The 18,607-nt window shown below is 37.1% G+C and overlaps 1 protein-coding gene across 1 annotated transcript in view; it reads right to left on the reverse strand.

Moving 5' to 3' along the window:
- The window catches only part of casp (Fas associated factor casp), a 174,978-nt gene that overhangs the window by 105,700 nt on the left and 50,671 nt on the right, over window positions 1-18,607 (reverse strand). The window contains exon 7 of the mRNA XM_071662658.1: window positions 6,117-6,206. Within this exon, the coding sequence (XP_071518759.1) occupies window positions 6,117-6,206 (90 nt within the window). The remainder of the gene's footprint in view (window positions 1-6,116; window positions 6,207-18,607) is intronic.

The raw sequence follows: 18,607 nt of genomic DNA on the forward strand, positions 1-18,607 counted from the left end.
TGAAACTTGTAGCTGATGAGCACCTCAGTCCTGAGCACGTGTATAATGCATACGAAACTGCATTATTCCTGCTATGCCACCTAAGAGAACACTAACAACAGAAGATGAAGATCCCACAGGATTCAAACGGGCATATCTAGGGGAAATAGCACCTATGGCAAGCACTGACACTGCATCCCTGTCAAAATATATAACATAAATATTTTCAATTTTTATTACCTCCGCCAAGGAGATTATGTTTTTACCAGTGTTTGCTTGTTTGTCTGTGAGCCACTTTCAACAAAAGTTATGAATAAATTTTGATGAAATTTTCAGGGAAAGTCAGAAATGACACAAGGACCAATTGATTAGATTTTGGGAGTGATCCAAATCATTGCCTGAATCCAGGAAGCCATTACAGAAATATCAATTTTTGTAAATAGCTTTTGAACTAACAATGATATCAATGTGATTCCAAATGCCAAAGATATGTTTTCACGATTAAGAAATCTAAATCTTCCAGATCCAAATCATCGTCTAGATCCAGGACGCCATTATGCCACTGGCATCCCCCCTTCAAGTGGTGCTCAGGGCACCTGCCCTACAGCCATACCCTAGATACGCCACTGGATTCAAACAATCTCAGGACAGACGTACCATCTCAGGGTGCTCAAACATTTAATACTTGTTTAATTTAAACTTCTAGCAGTCTATGGTATACTTTAGACACATGGGAGACGTATAATTAGTGGGTTAGAGGTGTGTTGATGAATTATTATTACGTGACCATGGTTGGTCAGGCAAAATAGTTAATCCGACAAGGCTTTGGAACCAAGAGTGGTGGAAAATCGGTGGTGTACCTGTACCATCATATGGTGCGGGGGATGGGCTATGGATAGGGTTGCTAAATCCACTCCCAGATACCTAAAACACTTCATTTCCTCCAGTTTTTCTACATTGAAACTTACATCCCACTTAACGTGTCCCTCAACCCTACTGAACCTAATAACCTTGCTCTTGTTCACATTTACTCTCAACTTTCTTCTTTCACACACTTTACCAAAGTAAGTCACCAACTTCTGCAGTTTCTCACTTGAATCAGCCACCAGTGCTGAACAACAAATGACTCACTTCTCAAGCCCTCTCATTCACATCAGACTGCATACTTCAAAACTCTTGCATTCACCTTCCTAACAACCCCATCCATAAACAAATCAAACAGCCATGGAGACATCATGCACCCCTGCAACAAACCAACATTTACTAGGAACCAATCACTTTCCTCTCTTCCTACTCATACATATGCCTTACATCCTTGATATATATATGTGTGTGTGTGTGTGTGTGTGTGTGTGTGTGTGTGTGTGTGTGTGTGTGTATGGGCCATTCTTCTGTTTCCTGGCACTACCTCATTGATGTGGGAAATAGCAATCAAGTATCATAAAAAAAAGAAATAACTATTTTTTGTACTATCATTATCATAACTTACTTTGAAGTAGAAGGTAAGAAATAAAACCCAGATACCTAACGCTTTTCCAAGATCCTTAACTTTACAATATTATCCTATCTATCTACACCTCTGATGCCTGTTCTACATGAAACTCCCTATAAGGGGTGGCCACAGGATTATCCTTACCATAACATGATGTATCAAGGCCTTCAAGTTTATTTCTTTACAATATATGATGATTTTCATTGTCTGCTGACTTAGGTGAATGATTTCTCGGTACAATTTTTGGAAGAATACCTTTTCACACATTTTTTTCCAACATCTATACCTCTGATGCTCAATTCCTCCAGAAATTCCTATCAAATGGATGGACAAAGCAAAAGAGTCACCACTAATCCCTTGCTTTTTTTCATAAGTCATTTCACTCTACCCACAATGGACTTCAAGGAATTTAATGCTGAATCTAGAAAAAATCTTTTTTTGATGCAGAAAAAGCAATAGAAACTTACACAGCAAAAGGGTTAACATGACATTTCCAAGAGTGTGATCACAAGAATCAACTGGGAGCAAGATTCTGTTTCTCAATACAGGATAAAGGACTAGAGAAGAGCAGATCTAGAATTTTAGGAGAGCAGGTATGAGTCTAAAATAATGGTAGGGTGGATGATAATTTGCTCCAGATCACTAAAAACATGAGGGTTTCAACACACTTCCCCACATGTGAAAAAGATTTTCAACCTTTCCTAAAGGTGTACGTTTAAATCCCCCTCATAAGAGGCCCCCCCCCGTTTGAGAATGAAAAGATGCCATGGTCTAATGGCAGGAGTCTAGATAGTCAAAAAATATCATAAAGTTTAGAGGCAGAAATGGAGCAAGCAAGCAAAATAAGGGAAAACTGTGATAGTTGGGTAACAAATCTTAAGATGTTCAAGGACCACAGGTGTGTAAAAGGCATGCTGGTATTAAAATATTTACAGGCTCTTCATCTGAAATGAAATCATGAAAGAAGACAACTAAAGACAGGGAAGGGATTACTTGAAACATCATTAAATGGTTAAGTCTCTGAGAAAAGTAACACATTAAGAAAGGTACTAACCAAACAGTTTTCAAAAGCAGAAAGGTCAGTAGAGAGCAAATGCTGTTGAAACAGAGAAACAGTTGGGTCTATCACGTGGATAATGGTCTAACGAGGTGCTGAAACTGCTACTGCCTGAGCCCTCCCTGTTGTTATAGCAGAAACAGGCAGGACATGAGAGATTCTTTGTACCCAATACTGAAAACCATAGGCCCTGAGCTTCCTGGACTCTTCCATGTTTGAATCTAAAAGTTAATAGTGAGAGAGAAGGGAAGAAACACCATAAAGATGGGTAAGATGAGAAGTACTGAAACAGCCCCACATTTTCAGCTGCCAAACTCAAGAAAAGCCATATGAACTTCAAGGGAACATCTCTCAAAGAACAATTCAACATCGCCCACACAAGGACTTTCACACTCCCTCACACAAGTCAGTTGTCACACCACTGCTTTCAAAAGAAATAAAATGTAAATGACATATATGCAAAAAAATGTAAGGACTGGAGTGAGCATCAGTGGAATAAGGTGATATTTTCAAATAAAAGTTCCCTAAAGCTTGTGTAGTCAAGACTATGGAGGATGAGGAGGCCAGGGTGTGCCAGTCAGTATAACTCATCTCACAGAGAACACAGAAAAACAACCTGATAGTGTGATGATCTGGGGTTGCTTTAGTGATTCAATGGGTAGGGGAAGGTTGTACTTATTACCTAAAAACACCACAATGAATGAAGAGCAGTACATTAAGGTGCTAAAGGTTTATGGGTGTAATAACTTTACGCAAGATAGTGCCCCCTGGTATAAGGCTAGAAGGGTAGTAAAATTGTTATAAAAAAGAATATTTAACTGCTAGAGTGGCTAATGAAATCCCCAGACCTTAACCCAACTGAGAACTGTTGGAACCAGATGAAAGACAAGCTTGCTTCCTCCAACACCTCATCAGTGCCATGCCTTGTTCTGGAGACCAAGACCATATGGGCCCAAAACACTGGCCTAGAATACTTCAGGAACCTTGCAAATTCCATGCCAATACATGTGCAGATGGTAATTAAGGCAAAAGGAGAGATGAGAAAATACTAAAATGTAAGAGTGACATTTCAATTCTTTTATATTTTTGAGATGCTGTGGATGGGTGAAGTGTTGGAGGTGGAGGGAACGAGGAGAAGAGGGAGACCAAATTGGAGGTGGAAAGATGGAGTGAAAAAGATTTTGTGTGATCGGGGCCTGAACATGCAGGAGGGTGAAAGGAGGGCAAGGAATAGAGTGAATTGGAGCGATGTGGTATACCGGGGTTGACGTGGTCAGTGGATTGAATCAAGGCATGTGAAGCGTCTGGGGTAAACCATGGAAAGCTGTGTAGGTATGTATATTTGCGTGTGTGGACGTATGTATATACATGTGTATGGGGGTGGGTTGGGCCATTTCTTTCGTCTGTTTCCTTGCGCTACCTCGCAAACGCGGGAGACAGCAAAAAAAAAAAAAAAAAAAAAAAAAAAAAAAAAAAAAAGACTTTTTTGTGGACAAAGTATGTTGAATGCCATATCAGTGAGAAAACACCATTACATAAGTTCATTCATGATGTAGTACACATATATTCAGAAAAATCTTTACATATATCATTTTCTATCTTATAGTTTTGTATTAAAAGACAATACTTATTTGAACACTCTACTGTCACACAAGCATCAAACATGTGAATGCAGGGTGTATCACAACAATAAGCAGTGGAGGAAGCAAGGAAGGACCAAGTGGTTCAATCATTTAATCATTCTTGCCTTTCTTCCTCTTCCACCACTTATATTGGTGGTATCAACTGAATCTTTATGTTACTAAATTTGTGCATGTTAACTAATTATACAAATCAATAATTTATTTCAATACAAACACATAAAAAAAGAAGTAAGATGTCTAAAGATCTCTTACTGGAAACATTTCTGTGTCATGAATGAAATTATAAAACAATGCTTTCTCACAGTTCTGGAATTCAACACATTTATAGTTAATGAAAAAATAATCTAATGCATTGAAACTAGCCATTCAATCCCATAAGTTAGGTCTAAAACAAATGTTCTGATGGTGACAGTGGGAGGCAAGGCCTCTCATCTCTCATTCATTCCTCCACCACTTATGGCAGCATTTTCTTTTCCTGTAATAAAAATATGTCTGATATACTGAGGGTATTTTACTTTGTTTAGTCATCATGTGAAGGGATTTCAAATCAGTATCTCACTGACAGCTTGATATACTGTTTGAACACAACAGTCATGAAGACCATGGACACTTACAGTTTGTCAAGTTTTCTTAGGTACGTGTATCCATTTCAGTATGTATTCAAAAGTAAGTAAAAAGAAAACGCACAGAAAGATACAGATACAAAATGCTGTATTTTCATGAAGGACAAATTTTTGGTCTGGAATGTAACCCCCTTTATAAAATGGGTTTCAACTACTCATAAGATGATGGACCAATAAAACAAAAGGTCTTCAGGGATGCAGCCCTTTCATTATATGAGACACCCTGACATTTGGTTAGCGTTATGCACTTATCCTGCATAAAGGTACACTCTTGTTAGTGGTATTCGTAGATAGACAGGTAGTCTCTTGCATACCAATCTTCCCATTCTATGGCTGAATACAACAGTGGAAAATTTCCACAGGCAAAGAGATCCAAAAACTGTGCCCTGCATTGTTGGGTATGAAGAATCTTCAAAGTACTACTTAACTCTCTTGCCAATGAGGGAAGGACTTAAGAAATAAAAGTACTGATTCTTTCCTCTTACCTTACCCTGATTAATACATCTGGCCAATATTCCAAGTGATTTCACAATACTCATGGTCTTTCTTCTGATCTTTCTTGTTGGAAAGCTTCTAACAAGGTACCTCTCCTAATATCTTGTTTTACTAAAACTCACCTTTCAAATGATGTTTCCAATAATTCTTTTTACATCTCCAATAATGACTTCCATTCATGATTACATTTAAAAGGAGTCTGTACTGCTTCCAAGATCAAAACTTCATCGACTCAGAAACTTCAAAACTCAAGATTTGTTTCCAATTATTGTTATTTTTCTGTTCCACTTACTACTCTAGCAACACTTCAAAATTTTACAAAACTCTTTGAAGAAAAATAATTCTTGTCTTGAGTGGATGACACCCTCTTCTCCTCAAGATAAGGTCCTCCCTTGAGGGAACTTTAAATAAACTACAAAGAGTAAATGAAATTCTCAAGAACGGACCAGTAGGGTGGAAGAGTTGATTAAGCAAAGTATCAACCACCCTTCCTTCATATGTTCAAGCTTTTTATGACTACTCTTCCAACACTAGAACTGTTCTTCACCTCTATAACCTCAAACTAGAGCTACTTAGTTTTCCAAAATTAGTTCATCTGATCACAAGCTTGTCATTGTCTCTTTATCCTTCTATTTCACATCAATAACTTTTTAAAAAATCAGTATGTTAATCAACTCCAAATAATTATTATCTTTTACACTTCATGCTTTATATTCATAATTGAATAAAGTCCAACGATAGGGTGCAATCTTTCCTTACAAAAGATTTATTACAAAAATTTAGGAATGCCTGTGCTATATTCAACAAAAAATCATTCAGACACTAACCTTTCTTTGAGCCTTGGGAGTACGTTCCTTAACCATCTTTCGAACTGTCAAATGATGCTGCTTACCAATTCCTGATGATGCTAGAGTTGCCTGAAAGATTAAAAAAATAAAAACAATAACAATAACTCATTCCCTTTCAGATAAATCAAATTGGTTGCTAAAACATTTTCCTAAAGCTCAAAGCTTTAGTGATATGTCCTATAGTCTTACAAGATCAAAAATTGGGTAAAATATAAAACACTCCTTATGGTAAGTTAAACTATAGTCCACTGATGTAAGCAATGACTTATCCAACAAAGATTGGAAATAACTGAGTATCACAGTCTGAAATCAAACATAAAATCAATGCCTTGAGCATGATAATTTTGTCTGTGGGATGACGAAAGGCACAATAACTTCATTCCTGGAGGACAAAAATATTATGGGGCTAGTAAGAAAATCAGCTGATAATGTTTTAAACTAAAGCAAAATAATCATGCACAGATTCTGAAAATCTACAATGGTTTACAACATAATTCACAAAATCTGAAAACTAATTTAGATTTCTAAAATAAAGAGCTAGTTTTTTCCACACGATTGCCATTTCCCAAGTGAGTGAGGTAGCGTTAAGAACAGATGACAGCCTGTTAGGGAAAATTCCTAACTTGGCTACTTCCTCTGTTCCTTCTTTTCGAAAGTAATTCAAGAAGGATGGATTTCCAGCCATCCACTCCTGGCCCTCTTAGTCACCTTCATTGACATGCAGGGAATACATAAGCAGTATTCTTATCATACTAAAATATAATAATTCCCACATTCTTAAAGATGCCCATCACATTTCAGTGCTTCACTTTAGCATGAGCTAATTGTACTGGTAGCTAATTATACTGCCATACCAGACACTATTCAGAGATAACTACTGTATACCATACCACTGTCATAAGGACTGCTTGCATGTCTCTCTCTCTCATTATGCCTTGCAATATCTAAAAGGCAGTACAACCAATGGACACTATTAATACTGGAAACTATACGTATATAAAATAGAAGTTTAAAGTTTATGAATAAATTTTACAATGTCACTATTGAGCAGCTGTTCAAAATAAAAGAAAGAGTAATCAAAGAGAAGGAAAAGCTAGACAATACAATAAATGCACATTAGAAAAGGCATGGAAAAGCATTTATATGGCAACTGAACAGTGGATGAATGGAATAAAACAAATGAAGAAACTAAATGCAGATAGATTAAAAAGTAACATGACAGCAAAAATATTTAGGAGAAGGGGTCCTACTAGTGTACAACTTATACCTCATTCCATAAAAACAGATAACAGTAAAAGAGAAGTTTTAGATGGTCATAAAACAAGGGGAGGGGATTTTCAGCTCCACATACGATTCCCCTACTAGCAGAGGAGAATGAAAACTGTGTATGAGATAAACTCAGTGAAGGAGACGTAAGAGATGATGAGTTAAGTCTGATGGGAGAATTCAAAGAGTTACTAATCAGTCAGATGGTTACCAAATGTGAGGAAAGCATAGAATTACAAGATAGTCAGGTATGAAGCATTTCAAAGAGTGAAGGAAATAAGGAAATTAGAGCAAAAATAACAAAGAAACTCTATCATTGAAAGACTATGGAAACTATCATTGAAAGACAATGTTGAAATAGAGCCAAGGAATGAAAGTGCAAGTGGAATAAGGTATAGATAAGAAAGGGAGAAAGTACATAAAAATAATGATATTATGAATGAGATGTAAACACATACCTTTGGTGGAGATACACAGTTGATAATGAATGAGGAATTAAACATCCAAAATCATGCAAGAAAAGTATCACTTTCGAAGTTTACATATAAAGAATTGTACAAAAAAACTATAAAGAATGACAAAACAAGAGAATGCAGATGGGGTGGCAGATGCAAATTTCTATATCTAGAGGGCATACAATGGCATTAGATGAAACAGAAAAGGGGAACATTATTAATCAGGAAAGATATAGAGAACAAGAATGGGAACAGAGAAGGTTGCAAAGAGAACACATCATGACTGATGTTAGGTTTTGGAAAGAAGGAAGCAATGAAGTCAGCAACACAAGGAATCAGAGAAAAAAAGAAAAACAGATAATACAGCAGGAAACACAAGAAATAGTGCAAATAACCAGAAACGAAAGGGACAGAATTGGTACAATAATGAAAGCATAAATACAAACCAATGACTGGCAAAGACACTGATGAACCTAGCAAGAAAATTACTAAATCAAAATATATAAATCAGGACTGCTTAAATAACAATGAGCATCATAAACAAACAAGCAGGGAAAAAAATCAAAGTGGATAATAAACAATCTGGAGAAAATATCATATATGAATGTCAAAAATTTGATTAAAGACAATTCTAGAAATATAAAATATCTTACTAAGCACACAATGGACAAGAACATAATACGTGTTAATCTAACTGAAACTTGCTTGCACGAGAACACCATAAGCGTAGATGATGATGAAGGAAGCAAGACCTATCAGGCTGATAAGAGACAAAATTAGGCAATGTGGTGTGGCAAAGTATGTCAACAATAAGTTAAGAGGTGAATCATATATTGAAATTATCTCAAAAGAAATGTGACGTTCCAGCTATGAACACAAATAATAACTTACAGACCACCCAAAAATAAGAAAACAATTTGTAAAATCCAGGGTGGTAAAAACAAAAACCATGGAGATACTTATGAATATAGACATACTAGAATGAACAAAACTATGGTGACGTAACCTTAATCCTGATAAACAGCATGGGAATAAGGAAAACTGCAGAAAGGTCTAAGTGGCCTGTTTGCTGATGGGGCTGTGGTTTTGGTGCATTACATATGAAAGCTAGAGAATAGATGTGATTAAATAAGGCCTTTTCTTCATGTGTCCCTAGCACTACCTTGCTAAAGCGGTAAATGGGAAACAAGAATGAAAAAAGAAGAATGTGGAAGCAACTTTAAATTCAAACAAAATAACAAAGCATTAGCAGACAAGAGAGATCAACTAAACAAACCATCTGCTATGTGTTAAACACATAACTTACTTCAGGCTACACATAAACCATAAAAGATATAATAACACCACTGATCTAATATCTACAAATGATAATGCACTAATCATAAATACTGAAGTTTCCAAAATGTGTATCTCAGACCACAACAGTAGAAAAATGTCAACAAAGTATAAAGTATGAATAGATAACAACAGTAAGAGTAAAATACCAGATCATGAATTTATTTGGAACAACTTCAGTATGTACTCAGATAACAATGACTGGATATAAGCAAACATATAAGAAAGAACAAAGAACAGTTTTTTTGTTTTTTTTTCTCCAAAAGAAAGAACAGAGAAGGGGGCCAGGTGAGGATATTCCCTCAAAGGCCCAGTCCTCTGTTCTTAATGCTACCTCGCTAATGCAGGAAATGGCAAATAGTATGAAAAAAAAAATAATAATGAAAAATACCAAGAAACAGAAAACTATTCATGAACAGAAAAAAGAATGGAAGAAAGAACTATGGTATGCAACTAGCTGAGATAGTGTGGAACAATTAAAAGAAAAAGTAAAATATGCTGAGTGAAATAATGAAGTTATCTAGAAAAGAACAGATTTGAAGAAAAAAATTCATTCAAAGTACTATTTACATACAGGACAAAGAAAAACAGAGACTGGACTTTTTACAGAAGGTGACACTTACATAATAGATCCCAAAAAAGTATTACAGATGCTAGTCAGCTGACACATGTCAATATTCAGCAAAAGAGAGGATGAAGAAACTGTCCAACTAAAGAAAAACTCCACAACAGAGACAGATAGAATCCATGGAATAATCATAAAAAAGACAAAAGAGAACAATAGCTAAACCCCTTACAATACTACTAAGACACAGTGTAGACAGATCTAGCATAGGAAAAATACATATAATGGCAAACATACCACTATTACATAAAGGGAGAACCAAATTGTTGCTATAAACAATAGAAACCAGTTAGGCAAATATCATACATAAAGTATTTGAAAGAGCAATATAGAAACTTATACTGGAATATCTTATCAACAAGAGACCCATAAATAAAAGTTGGCAGAGATTTGTACCTGGTAGGAACACAAAAATAGCTTCTGGTTTCCTTTCCTGGATTCCTTTAAAGACATATATGAAATTCTAAAGAGACGATCTTTTAAATAATGGAAAGAGTGTTTTTGCAAAGTAAATCATAGAGAACTACTAAGTAAAGAATTTATTAAAAAAGGGGGTGACTGTGTTGTTGACTGGTAGGTATGGATATTCAATGTATGTATGGTTCATGGTGAAGTGCCTGAGGATTGGTGGAATGCATGCATAGTGCCATTGTACAAAGGCAAAGGAGGTAAAGGTGAGTGTTCAAATCACAGAGTTATACGTTTATTGAGTATTCCTGAGAAATTATATGGAAGGGTATTGATTGAGACGGTAAAGGAATGTACAGAGCATCAGACTGGGGAAAAGCAGCGTGGTTTCAGAAGTGCTAGAGGATGTGTGAAGAATGTATGTGAGAAATACTTAGAAAAACAAATGGATTTGTATGTAGCATTTATGGATCTGGGGAAGGCATATGATAGAGTTGATTGAGATGCTCTGTGGAAGGTATTAAGAGTATATGGTGTGGGAGGTAAGTTGCTAAAGGCAGTGAAAAGTTTATATCAAGAATGTAAGGCATGTGTACAAGAAGAAAGAGAGGAAAGTGACTGGTTCCCAGTGAATGTTGGTGTGCGGCAGGGGTGTATGATGTCTCCATTTTTGTTAAATTTGTTTATGGATAGGGGTTGTTAGGGAAGTGAATGCAAGGGTTTTGAAGACAGGGGTAAGTATGCAATCAGTTAAGGATGAGATGGCTTGGGAAGTAAGTTGTTGTTTGCTGATAATACAGCACTGGTGGCTGAGTCAGGTGAAAACTCCAAAAGTTAGTGACTGAGTTTGGTAAAGTGTGTGAAAGAAGAAAGCTGAGAGCAAATGTGAATAAGAGCAAAGTTATTCGATTCAGTAGGGTTGAGGGACAAGTTAATTGGGAGGCAAGTTTGAACGATGAAAAACTGAAGGAAGTGAACTGTTTTAGTTATCTGGGAGTGGATTTAGCAGCGGATGGAACCAAGGAAGTGGAAGTGAATCACAGGGTGGGAGAGGGGGCTAAGGTTCTGGGAGCATTGAAAAATGTGTGGAAGGCCAGAACGTTATCTCAGAGAGTAAAAATGGGTATGTTTGAAGGAATAGTGGTTCCAACAAATGTTATATGGTTGCGAGGCATGGGCTATAGACAGGGTTGTGCAGAGGAGGGAGGATGTGTTGGAAATGAGATGTTTGAGGATAATAAGTGTTGTGAGGTGGTTTGATTGAGTAAGCAATGAAAGAGTAAGAGAGATGTGTGGTAATAAAAAGAGTGTGGTTTAGGGAGCAGAAGAGGGTGTATTAAAATGGTTTGGTCACATGGAGAGAATGAGTGAGAAAAGACTGACAGAGAAGATATATGTGTCAGAGGTGGGGGGAACATGCAGAAGTGGGAGACCAAATTGGAGATGGAAGGATGGAGTGAAAAAGATTTTGAGCGATCAGGGTCTAAACATGCAGGAGGGTGAAAGGCGTGCAAGGAATATAGTGAATTGGAATGATGTGGTATACTGGGGTCGAAGTGCTGTCCATGGATTGAACTAGGGCATGTGAAGTGCCTGGGGTAAACCATGGAAAGTTTTGTGGGGCCTGGATGTGGAAAGGGAGCAGTGGTTTCGGTGCATTACACATGACAAGTAGAGACTGAGTGTGAATGAATGTGGCCTTTTGTTGTCTTTTCCTAGCGCTACCTCGCACACGCACGGGGGAAGGGGGGTGCCATTTCATGTGTGGCGGGGTGGCAGCAGGAATGGATGAAGGCACCAAGTATGAATATGTACATGTGTATATGTGTATATGTCTGTGCATGTATATGTATGTATACGTTGAAATGTATAGGTGTGTATATGTGCGTGTGTGAACATTTATGTATATACATGTATATGTGGGTGGGTTGGGCCATTCTTCTGTCTGTTTCCTTGCGCTACCTCACTAATGCAGGAGACAGTTACTAAGCATAATAGAAAATAAAAAAAATAATAACTAAGTAAAGAAGCAAAACAATATTTTCCTCTCATGCTCTTTCAATGTTTAATGTGTCAGCGAGGCAGGTTCAGGACCAGACAAAGAAAAAGACCTCTTTGCTCACATCCATTTTCTAAGTGTCATGTGTAATGCACCCAAACTAGAGAGAGAAAATAGGAATATGGCTCAAAGAATACCTAACTAATAGAGAGTTCAAAGTAGTTACAAAAATAAACATATTGTAAGATGTGCTTTCAGGTCTCCCACAAGAAACTGTTTAGGCTTCAAAACTCTTTGTAATCATGATATATGACACAGAATGAAAGCAAAAATGAAAATGTATAGTAATGAGCTTTCTTGATGACATGAGAAAGTATAACAATGTAAAATAAAGAAGATCATAAAAAAATGCAGTGATTTGAACACCATAAACAATTGGGTGGAAGATAATTTAATTTAATTCAACAGATTAAAATTCTTAAAGTCAAAGAAAATAAACATTATTTCAGTAATTGCATAAAAGAGCCCTGCAGAAAAGGCAAAAGAAAGTGAAGATAACATCAAAGATTTAGGAATAATCAAAACTGAAAATCTTGAATTTAAGGAGCATATTGGTTAGGTAATGCTCTCCAGCAGATATTATAAAGGGTATGATATTAAGAACCCTACTAACAAGAGAGAAAACTAAAGGTGAAAAAGTTTAATTCATTCAAAAGTAAAATTGAATTTCGCTGTGTTGTATGGTCGCCACTTATGCAAAGGGACATAAATAAATTGCAAAAAATCAAAAAACACTACACAAGTAAAATAAATGACCTTGAGCATATGAACTGCCATGAAAGACTCAAAGAACTTGAATTATACAGTTCAGAGAGATACAGAGAAAGATACATGATAATTTAATATTAGGTATACAGACAATAATATTAAACCTAAAACCTCCATGGTGCTTTGTTTAATCAAGTTTAAAACTATGATCACTGCACTGGCTGGAGTAATGCCATCTCAGTTATCAACTCTACCTCTTGTATTACAAGAAATATCATTGAATCTTCTATCATCAAATACACAAAGAACTGTAACATTAATATTAGTGAAGGTCTATATAAATTGGAGAGCTTTATTGATATAATTTGTAAACAATTCCCTTTCTTGTTGACAAGATAAATTTCATGATACACATGTTGCTAGACTTGAACACATCCAACCTCCATTCAGGTAGTCACTTGTTTACCAAATGGCATCCTAGCTATAACTCTTCACTATATATATATAAACTGACTTATATTTCTTTCTTGTATCCCCCCTGATGAAATGATCATAACTTGAAATTGCACTTGGGAACTTACCGTGTTTCATTTCCCTGAGGTAAGAAAGGAATGCACATGTAAGTGTCTGTACATGTAAGTATATATGTATATGTAGAAATATATTTATTTATCTATTCATTATACTTAATTGCCGTCTCCCGCTTTAGCGAAGGTAGCGCAAAGAAACAGATGAAAGAATGGCCCAACCCACCCACATACACATATATACATAAACGCCCACACACGCACATATACATACCTATACATTTCAACGTATACATACATATACATACACAGACATATACATATACACGTGAATATATTCATATTTACTGCCTTCATCCATTCCCGATGCCACCCAGCCAAACATGAAATAGCACACACCCTCTCCCCCTGCAAGGTAGTGCTAGGAAAGGACAAAACAGGCCACGTTTGTTCACACTCTAGCTGTCATGTAATGCACCGAAACCACACCTCCCTTTCCACATCCAGGCCCCACAAAACTTTCCATGGTTTACCCTAGATGCTTCACATGCCCTGATTCAATCCAATGACAGCATGTCCACCCCGGCATATCACATCATTCCAATTTACTCTATTCCTTGCACGCCTTACGCCCTCCCGTATGTTCAGGCCCCGATCACTCAAAATCCTTTTCACTCCATCCTTCCACCTCCAATTTGGTCTCCTGCTTCTCCTCGTTCCCTCTACCTACGACATGTATATCCTCTTTGTCAATCTTTCCTCACTCATTCTCTCCATGTGACCACGTAGATATGTACATGTATGTGAGAAATACTTAGAAAAGCAAATGGATTTGTATGTAGCATTTATGGATCTGGAGAAGGCATATGATAGAGTTGATAGAGATGCTCTGTGGAAGGTATTAAGAATATATGGTGTGGGAGGCAAGTTGTTAGAAGCAGTGAAAAGTTTTTATCGAGGATGTAAGGCATGTGTACGTGTAGGAAGAGAGGAAAGTGATTGGTTCTCAGTAAATGTAGGTTTGCGGCAGGGGTGTGTGATGTCTCCTTGGTTGTTTAATTTGTTTATGGATGGGGTTGTTAGGGAGGTGAATGCAAGAGTTTTGGAAAGAGGGGCAAGTATGAAGTCTGTTGGGGATGAGAGAGCTTGGGAAGTGAGTCAGTTGTTGTTCGCTGATGATACAGCGCTAATGGCTGATTCATATGAGAAACTGCAGAAGCTGGTGACTGAGTTTGGTAAAGTGTGTGAAAGAAGAAAGTTAAGAGTAAATGTGAATAAGAGCAAGGTTATTAGGTACAGTAGGGTTGAGGGTCAAGTCAACTGGGAGGTGAGTTTGAATGGAGAAAAACTGGAGGAAGTGAAGTGTTTTAGATATCTGGGAGTGGATCTGGCAGCGGATGGAACCATGGAAGCGGAAGTGGATCATAGGGTGGGGGAGGGGGCGAAAATTCTGGGAGCCTTGAAGAATGTGTGGAAGTCGAGAACATTATCTCGGAAAGCAAAAATGGGTATGTTTGAAGGAATAGTGGTTCCAACAATGTTGTATGGTTGCGAGGCGTGGGCTATGGATAGAGTAGTGCGCAGGAGGATGGATGTGCTGGAAATGAGATGTTTGAGGACAATGTGTGGTGTGAGGTGGTTTGATCGAGTAAGTAACGTGAGGGTAAGAGAGATGTGTGGAAATAAAAAGAGCGTGGTTGAGAGAGCAGAAGAGGGTGTTTTGAAATGGTTTGGGCACATGGAGAGAATGAGTGAGGAAAGATTGACCAAAAGGATATATGTGTCGGAGGTGGAGGGAACGAGGAGAAGAGGGAGACCAAATTGGAGGTGGAAAGATGGAGTGAAAAAGATTTTGTGTGATCGGGGCCTGAACATGCAGGAGGGTGAAAGGAGGGCAAGGAATAGAGTGAATTGGAGCGATGTGGTATACCGGGGTTGACGTGCTGTCAGTGGATTGAATCAAGGCATGTGAAGTGTCTGGGGTAAACCATGGAAAGCTGTGTAGGTATGTATATTTGCGTGTGTGGACGTATGTATATACATGTGTATGGGGGTGGGTTGGGCCATTTCTTTCGTCTGTTTCCTTGCGCTACCTCGCAAACGCGGGAGACAGCGGCAAAAAAAAAAAAAAAAAAAAAAAAAAATGTATATAAATGTATATGGTGACTGCATATGTATGCATATATGATGATATGTATATGCATATGTATGTATATGTATGTGTATGTGTGTATATGAGTGGATGGGTCTTTATCTGTATCCTGGTGCTACCTCGCTAATGTGGAACATGGCAATCAAGTATAATAAATAAACAGGTTATGGATACCAAACGTCTGCCAACACAGAAGTGCAATGAATTTCATGGATGAAGAAATATTCAGCAAGCTGTTCACTCAAACATAGGACCAAAACCAAACATGCTTCTCAAATTTGCTCACTGCACAAGAAGTACAAAGAGCCAATAAGAAAGTCTAAATTACAGCAACAAAGATGGTACCAGAATTAAGAAAGCTGAGTTACATGGAAAGGCTAGAGGCTTTAAATTCGCCCATCTTGGAAGGCAGAAGAGTATGGGATGACCTGATTTCTATCTTTAAGTTTTTAAAACAAATCACTGAAGAAGGTGTACAGTTCTTCGAGAGATGTAGGATAAAACAAACAGAATACTTACCATGAAATCATGCAACAATTTTGTTAGAAAAGTGAGAATGTACTTTTATAGTAAAAGAGTGGTGGATGAATGGTATAAGTGGATATGGTCAATGCAGACAGCATACAGAAATTTAAGATGTATGATACAGAATGTTCAAAAGATTGGGCCCCACAAGTGCAAAACTCCCTCTTCATGCAGTAAAAATAAGTAATAAAAGTACTTTCTTCATAATCATTTGCAGCCTAAATGAACATCCAACCTAAACCCCCTACGCCCCATCCAATCCATAGCAAAAATCTAAGCTTTAACAATTAATATCCTACACCAGGCAGTTTGGATGTCAAAACAAAACTGACTAGGCCCTAAGGCCCAGAGCGTTATGGCTGGTGGTTCATGCTGTTATTTCCAACTGGTGTATTGTTATGTTCCTCAACTGGGCATCCACTTAAATGGCATGAAATTTCCTAAACTTCTAGCATCTTTGCAGATACAAAAGCTTTAGCAATAAACACTGCACAGTAAAGCAAGAATAAAACAGAGTGATATGGCAAAGAATAATGTTTTGAAAAAGCTGTGTATGGTAAAGAATTTATCAACAAGTAAACTGCATTATTAAAGCCAGATGGTATGAATATGCATGCCCATTCAATCAAAAAAAGCCTAGTGAATATATATATAATGCAAGAGGTAAAAACAGGATGACTAAATCACACATGAATTAATAAGGCTCAGTACTACTAAAGAAATAAGCATGAGTGTAAATCATGTGGATTGGCAAGCTTTGTGTGGGATGATAACTAAAAGGAGTGGATGTCCCACTATATAAATCAAGTGTCACACCATACAGAAATTGGAGGTGCATATGAATATTCTGCATGGCTTGTACATTCGATCCAGCTAAAGTGAATGGGTATAGAGTTAGAGACAAATAGTTAAGGATCATGACTTTAGCAAATAATTCTGATACCAAACCCCTCAGAATGATGGCCAGATCTTTGTAATGCGCTGGTTTAAGTCTTCATACCGATAAAAATTCAATTAGAAATATCCTACACAAATCATAGTTAAACCTCATCATCATCTCCATGAATGAGATGAAGGGCCCAGTTCTGAAATCCATGCCACATACTTTCTTTATTTTTACAATATTTCTTACAACTATGGTGGCATCTCATCTGCCCATTGAAATCTTGTACATTTCTTAACCTATATTTACAAAGCATCAAACTATGAATATCTATACTTTCCATTAAGCACCCATCTTGCAATGTCTTCATTATTCCATATACCTTTATATCTAATTTCTACCACATGTCACTATATCTAAGACAAGCAAGAGTCACTCACAAAGGCTTCACCTACAAAATCCTCAGATTCTACAATAAGGGTCCCCTAGAAACTTTTTTCCCTCAACCCTCTTCAATCTCATTTTACTTGACTTCCCATCACTTTAAACAGATCACAGTATGAAATCCCTCTCATACAGAATGACCTCACAACTGCACCACAGCAACCTAATTTTACCCAAGCAATAACAAACATGCAATGAGAACACTGGCATCTTAAGACAAACATGACAGCAATATTCACCTCACGCATCAAGTACTATGTGTTAGCCCTGCCATCACGGTAAAATTTTGTTCAGGTACTCTTACACAGGTACATCAAAGACATCAATGCAAAACCCATAACTAGGTTAAATTCTCTTAGAACATTCACTTGTACCAGATTTGGTCAAGAAAAGATTCTCTTAGCATTCTCCTCAAACAATTCAACTGCTTCACTCTAAATTGCACCTCAGATGCATGGTCATCCACCCATTCAAAAGCCATTAACTGCACAAAACAAAGCACTCTGAATAATCACAGGCTCCCTATTATCCACATTCAGCACCTGGGCCATTATAATAACTGTTTCTTTCTCAAACCTCAAAGCTTTGGAACTCTACACCCTCTCATGTTTTTCCTAATAACTAGACCTTGCACATTTTAAAACAGATTTTTCACTTCCTCCAAAATTTGTACATTCCCTTGTCTCTTCTTTTCCGTTTTATTAACCTCTCTGTATTTTGATTAAGACCTGGCCTTGGCACAGATTTTTGTCCATGACTAGAGCCTCCAATAGAAAAAAAAATACTCCCACTACAATCTCATCTTGTATGTGAAGCACTCTTTAGGTTTTAGTAACAGCAATAGACCCCTCATATCTAATTTACTTCATAACCTACCATCAAACCCAAATGAGAAATAAAATGCTTACCTCTGCAACAAAATTCAACAACTTATACTCAAAGATACCCTCCCCTAACAAACATGACTCTTAACAAAACATATACAACCTAAAAAAAAAAAAAAAAAAAAAAAAAAAAAAAAAAAAAAAAAACCTCCCATCCTTGTCTTAAACTCTACACCAATGGAGATACATGTGAGACTAA

The sequence above is a fragment of the Panulirus ornatus genome, chromosome 6 (assembly GCF_036320965.1).
Source record: "Panulirus ornatus isolate Po-2019 chromosome 6, ASM3632096v1, whole genome shotgun sequence".
Taxonomy (NCBI): domain Eukaryota; kingdom Metazoa; phylum Arthropoda; class Malacostraca; order Decapoda; family Palinuridae; genus Panulirus; species Panulirus ornatus.